Genomic DNA, 10,196 nt, shown 5'->3' with positions numbered 1-10,196 from the left:
AACATCGTAGTGTCATTCATTTCAAATCATTCTAAGAAAAAAGGGATGACACTACGATGTTGTAACTTCTTGATTAACTTCACAAGTGACAACTCGGTAAAATAATGTTAAAGCTTAGGCCAAACCTACGCGACCAGGCGACTGCGAAGCGGAGCGTCAAGTTGTCAAATGTGTGTTTTGTATACAAAAAACACATTTGACAACTTGACGCTCCGTCACTGACGCGTAGGTTTGTTCTAAGCTTAAAGGTCGATGTGTCAACCCTTTCAAACATTCTAATAAAAAAAGGGATGACACTACGATGTTGCCACTTTTTAATTTCTTCACGTTTTTAACAGACTATAACATTAACTTCACAAGTGACAACTCGGTAAAATAACGTTATAGGTCCGCCGTCTGCCTATAAAATATGAATCAGATTCTTTGATGGTACAATTTGGGTTTTTATTCTTCTGGCCGAGATAACTTTGTTACAATGCACGTAGCAGAATCTAATAGGGCCATTCTAGGATCAATATTTGTAACCTTAATCTAGACGCCAAAGATTTAAAAGCACAATAGTTTAAAGCATCTTAGCAGTAAGACTATCCTCTTCATTGAAACTCTTTCTCTCAAATATCAAAACGGGTACAGCCAGAAACATTTACTAATCTAAAGTAGTGACAAAAAGCAATCTGTACCAATCTTTACAAGAATTCTAATGTGATTTTTAAAACTGTTTATATTGATATGATGTACTGTCTATATTTTCTACAAACGCGTTGATTCTCTACTCAACCTGTAGCGAAATTATTTTTAAGAAACAATTGTTGGTTAATAAAGAACATCATTACCTAAATTTTACTCGTCCTTACTTATTCATATAAATGCTACGTTTTTGTCGCAAAGCATTTGAGTCGGTCAGCCAGTCAGAAGTCACGTTCTAACATTATTTCGTTGTCATTGTATGAACCTGACCGTATTACGCGCCAGTGGAACATGATAGAGCTTGTCTAATTTGAAATGACGCGCCCCACCACTTCAATTGTTGATATAAATGAAAAAAATTGTACTGTAAATACGAGGGAGGGGCGCGTCATTTTAAGTTAGACAAGAAGTTAGAAGAACGTAAAGTGTCGCATCGTTCCGCGGCTGTGCAACACCTTGTTGACCATCTAAGATGCGGCCTACATTTGTCAACCGCATTAAAAAACCTAAGATCCAAACTTGAATTTCGAAAATTAAAAAATATTTATTGTTGAACATTTATTGATATCTACTATGTATAGTCTAAGAGGCGACGTACTGGTTAGTGAGCGCTCGCAGCAGCCGCGCGCGTCGCACGGCGGCGGCCTCGCGCGCGATGTCGTCGCCGTTGTTGGCGTTGAGCTCGAGCGCGCCGGCGGCGGTGACGGCGCGCGCGCGTCGCCCGCCCTCGCCGCGCCGCGCGTGCAGCGCCACGCACACCTCCAGCAGCGTGCCGTCCCACACGCACCCGTAGTACGCGTCCATGGCGTCCGAAGTGTTGCCCGTCTGAAAACAATTAAATAAAATTTCATAGACCATTACATGATCTAATAATAATGACTAAATCTGTACTAGTGAAGTAAACAAGCGAGACCACCTGCAGTGAGTTACCTAAAATGTTTGTTAAATCTTGACCGATTAACTTATCGCTTTTCTGCGGGGCTAAAATGGTCGCTTTGGAGAATCATATTATGATTCATTTTTTTAAATCGCTAAATGCAAGCAATTCATGTCTAGTAATTTGTACTAATTTGACATTAGTCAGTTTGACAGTTTTGACAATTCATTTGCTGAATTGATTAGCTATGTCCACACTGTGCACTTTCATCTTCAATTTTCGTCATCAACTTTCATATTGGCGCATTCAATAATTGAATGCGTCAAGAAACGCAACGCCAATATTGTCATGTTTGAAGTTTTGGATACGGTTAGAGGGCATGCGTCGCGGGCATGCCTCACGTTGGCTGTTGACTGCGCTGTAACGCATGCCCTTGACGAACAGAAAAAGGCACAGTGTGGACAAAGCTAGTGAGAGGAATTGCTAAATGTGACCATTTTAGCCCTGCAGATCGTCTGTCCGAGCCATAAAGTTAATATACCTAGCGGACTAGAGAAACAAAGACCTGAGCAAGAGAAGTGTAACTATCAGTAACACTGCGTGGTAGAGACGTGTGAATCCGTGTGATACATGATAGCAGCACTCTTTTTTTGACGTCCAGTCGGCACACGTTGCAATTTAATCTCATAGAAATCATGTTCAATCATGCTTGTGTAAGTGTATACGTATGTTCGGTTTCGTTTGACAGCTAGAGATTGTAGCTCTATTCCGCTAGGTATATTAACTTTATCGTCCGAGCCGAAATCTCGCTCGGAGGTCACGATAAGACAGAGAGACCTCTGCAATCTGCACGCTTAAGCCGCTTAACCGATTTCAATTAAATTTGGTATATCGCCATAATCGAATCGCTGCGCATCAAAGTTTTTCACACACCTTCTCAGCAAAGCACTTGAAAGCAGTGGCGTAATCCGGCTCCTCGGCGAGCTGCGACAGCGCGGCGGCCTGCGTGGGCGCGTGCAACGCCTGGCAGCATCGCGCGGCACGGCGAGCGATGGCGGGCTCGTCGGGCGCGCGTTTCGCGAAGTGCCAACTGCCGCCCGCTAATGCGCACATGTAGCGACGCAGCGCCGCGCCCCACCGACCTAGCGACATTTCGACGTCGCCGTATACGCGTAACCTAGAATATAGACGTTTATAGGAGTCTGTTATAGTTTTCTATCCTCACCTAATTTAAAAGAGGCCCGAATTCTACTAGACATTTATTTAAGTTTCATAGTAAGTAGTATTTAAGTAGTAAGCTTCATGGGGGTGGCAAAGTCGATAACCGACGAAACTTCCTAAATAAATAGATAAAAAAGTAGATATTTGAATTTCCAATCATGTACAAAAAACTTTGTAAACCGGAACCGGCGCTAAGGAAGATTTCATATTTAATGTTAGTTAAAAAATATAATACAATACAAATTTTATTAACTGAACATAACACGTCTATCCTATGAAAATAGGCTTCTATGCAGATGATGGTTTTATGAACAATAAGTAAATTGTTAGTAAACATAATATTATTACTATGTTATCAATAATAATTAATTTATCATACTTATTGTGCATTATAATATACTAATAAACTTACCACGATGTATTATACGGGTACAACTTCAAGCTTCTCTCGAGCAACTCGGTCAGAGATTCGAGCACAAACTTCACATTGTAGTTGTTAGCGTTCGATATATTGGAGGGCCAAAGACTCGTATACTCCACAACCAGTTCTAAAGAACTATCATCGTTTAGTAGGTTGTGTATTCTCGCTAGGAGGGACAACACTACGCTGACGGCGAGGGGTTCTCTCAGCGTCGCTAGGAAGGCGTTGAAAGCGCTGCGTGCTTCGGCGGCGGCGTTGGGCGTGTCGCGCGAATGCGTCGGCACGCCGCCTGCGGAACGCTTTACGGGGCCGTTCGCGCCGTTGTTGTATACTGACAGTGCTGTAATGATATTTACGTGCTAATATAATATCATTTAATTACTAATTATTAGGTATTATGGATTTGAAAATGATGAAAATGGATTTTTAGAGTTTTAACCCATCGATCGTGGTATAACGAGACACAATAGCTTATAGTGCGTCAAGAATGTCTAGGAGGCTTTTTTTTTTTTAGCAATAGCAACACTCTTTTGACATTTGTCCCTTTGTTGTATCAATGTTACGCTCAAAGACCGAAATCGCTCAATGAGCGAAGAAATGGCTCACAACGCGTTGTGGTCACAGTGAAACGGCCACGACGCGAAATTCGCGTCGTGGCTGATATGCTATTCGTTTTTCTTGATTTGTTCTTGATTGATTAATCGTCCATTATAGCTATAGAAGATTATATTTAAATTACCTCGCACTACTACAAAATATTTTTTTCTTTTACTAAATCACTGCATTTCATTATTATTTGAAAATATCCATAGTTCCATAATATCCGTGCTAATATTATTACTGTCTGTCTGTCTGGCGCAACGTGTTATTACGTTTAGGGCTTCATGAATTAAGCAACAAATCTTAATCCCTTTAACTCGTTCTGAGTTAAAGGGATTAAGATTTTGAGACAAAAACATTTTGTAGTTCTAACTTAACCATAATATCTTAACTGTATTATTGTAAGGTTGTTTAACAAAATTAGCCCATATGCCAAGGTCTAAAAAATTTTTGCGGTCCAAGAAACATTTGTGATTTTACTCTTAAGTCTCTTCCTCTGGATTGGAAGATAACTGGAAGCTGTTACAGTTGCTAGTGTAGTTTCGTAAGTCATTGCTTTCTTTAACCCATAAAACAACTCACCATAATCCCACAACGCCCTAGGAAATTTCCTAGTAGCCTTCCCCCGCTGCAGCTCGAAGCAGGCGGCGCACAGCGCGGCGGCCGCCTCGCCCGGGCCCGTCGCCGCGCCCGCGCCGTCCCACTCGCACGCGTTCACCAGGCACGTCCAGCACGCCTCTATCACCTGACACGGGATTATAATAGTTATTTTCTCATTGAAGAGAGGCTATTGTGGTGTGTGGAAAAAACTTTGAAGTAGTGGTTAAGGGATTTTTTTTTATAAACCATGCCCTCCCACTCAGATGTTCACCAGGCACGTCCAGCACGCCTCTATCACCTGACATAGGAATATAGTCGTTACGTTAACATTTTAGAGAGGCTATTGTTGTGTGTGAAGAAAATATCGTGTTTTGTTTCGGATAGAAGTGCCAAGATTAAAGCTTCAAACATTAGGTTCTTGGAGAATCACAACCTCGCCACTTTTTGACTAAAATAGGCAATACTAACCTGAGGTCGAGGAATGATTCCATCGCCAGAAGTAGCCGCGGCGATACACGCTTTGCATTTATTGGCCAACGCCGTGAGGTTGATTCGGTGATGCGGCCAATCGCTGAGCATTACGATCACTTGCAGCAAAAGCACCTCCCAGGTTAGTAGGCGACAAAGGCGGTATAGGACTGGGTCTGAGCTTCCTCCCAATTGGTTCCGAGCTTCGCCTTCTAATACAGAGAGTAATGACAAAGCAGACCGCGCGCAGCCCGCCTCGGCTCTCGCCCGCGACGCACCAGAGACGACGTACCCGAAGTCTTGTAAGAATCCTCTCGGCAAAGCGATTAGAGCGTTTCCAAGCGCTCCCGGAGGTTTCCATGTTGGACTCAGCTTCCATAGAGGTGCCGATGGCGACATCATCGCCAATTTCACCAAACATAACCTCACATCGTCCGCAGTCGACGCTTCGATGAGACGCTTCTTCAGTCTCCCCATTTCCAAATCTGGAACCGATTTGATCTCGAAATCTGGGGTCTCCCAGTCGTCCGTTAGTAGTTCCTTCGGAAATTCCAAGTTGTCATCCTCGTTGTACGATTGGTCGTTCAGTATAATCTGTAGCTCGTCGTCTGATATCAGTTTACGCCTTATACTTTTCGCTGCGTCTCCGACGTATTTCCTCAAGTAGTCGTCAATTTTATCGATAGGCACCTTGAACTGCGACGTGCCTAGATGGAGGAAAAACATCTTTAGGTTTTGCCAATCCTCCTCCGATAGGTCGGACGCCAGAACGGGGGCGATAGCCCAAAAGAGAAGATCGAAGTATTTCGTTCCAAAGGTATTTAGCCTGTTGTTAAAATCTGGATGAGTAGAAGGTATACCACCCTCTAATGCATATCGCACTGCATTGAGGGCTGACACCCGATTCAAAAGATCTCTCGCTACGGTGAAGGCGCCACTAGAAGCGGATCCCTGAATATCAAGTTCTACCACCTCTCGGTGCACTAAAGGTATCTCCCGGGACAAGTTATCCGCTTGTAATATGGCTATAAGTCCAGTGTAGTGATTAGCTACTGACTCCTGCAGTTTCTGCATGAGTGACGGTTCCTCGTTTAAGACTTCGCTCCCTAAGTTCAAAGCTCTGATGTAGCCGAATATGTCTTCCTTAGCGACACTTGCGTAGTTACATTTTCCCCAAGGGAGATCTTTGGAGTCGTAACCGTTACTTTTGACATCTTTTTCTAGTTTTGATGAATTTTCGTTACAAAGTAAAATATGCTGCTTTGCCAAGTCGTGTTGGCCATAAAAGAAGTAATTGTAGCATAGGTCGAAGTGTATTTGCATGGCTAGCTCGTAGTAGCTTATATATGTGTCCCCAGCCTCCCAGTTATGTTCCATGTCTTCGGAAGTTTCAGTGAGATGAACGAATGCCTCCATCACTGGCACCTTAATTTTTATTGAGTCTTTGTTGGGTAAATAATCGAAATACGAAAGCACACTGTCTAGATAGCCTATACTTTGCATACGATTAGCTTCACACATCCGCAATATTTTCTCAAAGTTTTGATTTAAGGGGTTAAAGGCGCCATCAGCTTGCATTCCCGGTCTATAACAAAATGTTACAGATTTTAATAATTTTATTTGCTATATCTTATTTCTTGGTATGTCAATCTAAGGATTTATGAATATGAAGAATTATAATGCTCAAGCATTATATTTTGTCATAATACTTACAAATGAAATGTCATTTTTGTTGATTTTGCATAAAGTGCAGCTTTCACTGGAAACCGTAATATCCATCTGTGATACAGGGTGAGGGCAAACTGTACTTGAGGCTTCTGTACATCTAACTCTCTACAAACATCCTACAAATAAACAGGGGAAGATTAGTAGCTCCACCATGAGTTCAAATCTATAGTATTTATCCATACTCGATACCGACTACATTAACTTTTAAAAAGTATGGCAAATTATACAGCGCCTGTAGCGGTTACTTGCGGAAATAAAATATATTTTTTCTGCCACACACTGTAAAACTCTGGAACAAACTGTCACCAGCAGTATTTCTGGACCTATATGACCTGCAAACCTTCAAGAAAAGAGCGTATTCCCTCTTAAAAGGTCGGCAACGCACCTACAGCTCTTCTGATGTTGCGAGTGTCTATGGGCGACGGTAGTTGCTTTCCATCAGGCGACCCGTTTGCTCGTTTGCCCCCTTATTTCATAAAAAAAAAGTTTATGAGTACCAACATGACTACGAACGAATCGTGGAAGAGCCATGTTAGCCGGTATTATGCTATGACTGGGATGAGCTGGCTTGACCGGTAGTAACTAGTAACCTACCTACTTCTTGTAGAAAACACTTGTGCTGTGTTTCGAAAAGAGGAGAAGGCTTCTAATGACCTAAAAGAGGTCGAGGATTTCAAAGGAATATGTTGAGGATTTACAAAATATTACGATAAAAAAATTGTTTTCATTGAATTGACACATTCCGACCAGATGATGTAGGTCTGTAAACTGCCTAGGAATCAATTTGTTTGATGGTACAAAGATCTGAATCTGAACTATGCATTACCTGTGGTGGTACTACAAAAGCAGCATCTGTAGCCATGTACACAAGATCTTGCATTAGACATTGCTGTGTAAGAGGTGCAAGTTTTGATTCAAATATATCTACAAAAAAAACTAATTATTTTAGGAAAATATAATATAAAAAGTTACCTTCTTATATAATTAATTTGATAATTTTACGACAAATTATAATTTACAGAGTTCAATGTACAATTATAAAGCATACAAGTAACATACCTAAATTCCAGTGCAGGGTTGAAGCCACTTTTAGGGCCAAAATTTTCAAAGCAAGTTGTTTCTTAGTAAATGTCAATGGAGTAGGGTTAGTAGCCGCAGGTGGACTGGGAGGCCCATCAATGTCAACCACTCTCTCACTTGTTGGTTTTGAATTTGCATTTTTACAGTCAACCCTCAAAAATTCTTCTATCAAATCACAAGCTGTTGGATCTTAAAAATATATTTAAATATATTATGAGAACATCAGTTTTTTATATCAAAGTTATGAACATAATAATATAGTTACAGAATAATTTGGACTGTTGATACAGTCTGGATACAGAAAACTAGCTAAGTTTCAGCGCTATAGCCCTATTTGTGTCCTTAGAGTACAGGACCCATGAAAGGTATAAATTCCAGACTTTACAGTGAAACGGTATGTACTCCACCTGTTATAAGAACTTACTACTTACTTTAAGCACAATTTTGTTTCCTACTAAAATAGTAAGAAGTGCTGAACAATGTTGGGGAATAATTTAAAAAAAGTACCTGGATTAGGTTTGCTAAGGTGATTCTTCAGTAAATCTGCATCAAGAAGGAATTCAAACCACAATAATGTGTCTGGAGATATAGGAACAGTTCCAGGGCGTAACAAGTCTACATCCATTTTGATGAAGGCTGTTTACTATTACTGAAAAAACTGCAATTGTTAACAAACACACTATATATTACATGTTCTATGTAATTAAATACTATATAAATTATAGACAGTGTTGTTAAGAGATGGTACACAGTACTGTGTAAGTACAGTTTTAATTGCAGCATTTTTAAAATTTAATTTAATCAGTATTATAGGTATCTTTTAGTCTGCATTTTTGTATAAGAGGTATAACAAGGACTTCAGAATAATTATTTATGCTATGTTATAAAATCTTAAAAAATCACATACCTACCTACCTACCGGTATAAAAGTTTTTATGAAAGTTTCGACATCTGGCTGTTATACTTTTTCATACATTTTATATTCGATAAATTATGATACATTTTTAGTTAAAATACAATAAATAATAGATAGTACCTACAACGAATGTTTACACTTTGATTTTGCTTCGACAATCGACATGCATCACCATATTTTAATTAAAAATGTCTTCTTCTTCTTTTATTTACGGCAAACCATCGCTTTTTGCGACATTCTGCCAAAATTAAAAATGTCAAATACTTGACTTGATACTTGACATTTGTAATTTGACAAATGATAATTGACATTGACCAAGAAGTTTACTAAACTTCTTGACATTGACGTATCTATCTGACACTTGTTTTTTTTTCGTTTTATACTTTACATAGCATTGAGTAATAGCGTTTTCGGCTCAATTTAAACTTCGGTTATTTCCGGTAATATATTTTCTTTATAATTCGGCCTGCCCTACCTAGTGCTTACTCTGTCCCGGGGCAGTTCTAGATGCCGAAAACGATATAAGTTCCACGATTGTGTAAACAGAAGAAAGAAAGAAAGCGAGTAGCAAACTAGAGCAACTAGCAAATCAATTTAAAAACAATTATATAAAATATAGGTATGAAGTCCCGCAACTCTGTTGTGCTGAAATTAGTTTATCGCACGAGGACCGTTCATTTTTCCACAACAAAAACTATCCTACACCCTTTCCCAGGAGTCGGGAGTCGGGACTCCAAGAAAATATCTCCATACTTACCCAGTAAAAACAGTTAAGTATATTTTTTTTATATAAAATTGGGGCCGTCTATGGACTGTTCGTTCATATCCTTTTTTTGTTATTGTATTATTTAGGTTTTTCGCACCAAGGATAATTGAAATAATATTATGAATTTTAATTAATTGTGGTCCATCACGCCATGGACATTTTTTTATATAAGTAATATATATATACTTAATAGAATAGACTATAATATATTATACATATAATAAATAAATATATATTTATTATTTTATAAATTACATAATAATAATATTAATGTTTTGAACGGTGAGGTCCCAGTCGATCCAGTGTGGCGGCTAGTAGATTCGACATTTTCCGATTTCCTTAAATTTTATGCTGCTCCACCCTTTGCCTTTAGATGTTGTGACATTGGCTTGGTGGAGAGGGGTCACTCAAGCTCGGTGGAGTTTCTAGAGTGTTAAAGAGATATCGTTCTGTGTCGAATCTACCCGCCATGTGGCTTAGGACTTTATCGTTCCTGTCTTTTATAGCCATTTTTATGTTATAATCTTTTATGTGTTCGGTTGACACCTCCGTGGCTCTTTTTATGAAGCTTGCCACAGCGTCTCCATCAGTGTCAGTGTAATAGACACAGGTGTTAGTGTGCCGGGATATAGCTACAACTGCATGAGGAACGCTGTCATGGATTGTCAGCTTTCGGGACTTAGTCTGTATGATGATCACCGAAGGACTCGTTAATCCTTGAGCTTCATGGATTGTGAGGATGCGAGAGTCCGTTCCCCATCCATAGCCTGTATTAGTGAGGGCTGCTTTCTCCTCTTGTGTGTGAACAAGATACAGGGTATTTAGATCGGTT

The 10,196-nt window shown here is 39.9% G+C and overlaps 1 protein-coding gene across 7 annotated transcripts; it reads right to left on the bottom strand.

Annotated features, from left to right (window-relative positions):
* Nucleotides 1-1,234: 1,234 nt before the first annotated feature.
* On the bottom strand, nt 1,235-8,740 carry LOC121729860 (integrator complex subunit 8). 7 transcript variants are annotated; one of them, XM_042118519.1, is made up of 10 exons: nt 8,723-8,740; nt 8,190-8,331; nt 7,662-7,871; nt 7,429-7,526; nt 6,588-6,718; nt 4,875-6,459; nt 4,389-4,551; nt 3,198-3,546; nt 2,498-2,741; nt 1,235-1,512 (listed from the first exon to the last, which is right to left on the bottom strand). In XM_042118519.1, the coding sequence occupies exons 2-10, from the start codon at nt 8,305-8,307 to the stop codon at nt 1,270-1,272; spliced, it is 3,141 nt and encodes a 1,046-aa protein (XP_041974453.1). In that variant the 5' UTR covers nt 8,308-8,331; nt 8,723-8,740; the 3' UTR covers nt 1,235-1,269. The 7 variants fall into 7 exon arrangements, with proteins under 7 accessions (XP_041974453.1, XP_041974449.1, XP_041974447.1 ...); XM_042118515.1 differs by lacking the exon at nt 8,723-8,740 and adding an exon at nt 8,594-8,691 and having other exon boundaries at nt 8,190-8,340; XM_042118513.1 differs by lacking the exon at nt 8,723-8,740 and adding an exon at nt 8,594-8,691.
* Nucleotides 8,741-10,196: the final 1,456 nt, after the last annotated feature.

Source organism: Aricia agestis, chromosome 8 (assembly GCF_905147365.1).
Source record: "Aricia agestis chromosome 8, ilAriAges1.1, whole genome shotgun sequence".
NCBI lineage: Eukaryota > Metazoa > Arthropoda > Insecta > Lepidoptera > Lycaenidae > Aricia > Aricia agestis.
Note: the sequence above shows the minus strand (reverse complement) of the source record. Positions and strands in the feature narration are given on the sequence as shown.

Excerpts from the sequence above, each read along its gene's own strand:
- LOC121729860 (XM_042118519.1), bottom strand. The coding sequence starts at position 8,307 with ATGGATGTAGACTTGTTACGCCCTGGAACTGTTCCTATATCTCCAGAC. Across the intron at positions 6,719-7,428 it reads CTTTTGTAGTACCACCACAG|GATGTTTGTAGAGAGTTAGA; the intron begins GTAATGCATAGT and ends GTTTATTTGTAG. Across the intron at positions 1,513-2,497 it reads TCAAGTGCTTTGCTGAGAAG|ACGGGCAACACTTCGGACGC; the intron begins GTGTGTGAAAAA and ends AATTGTTTTCAG.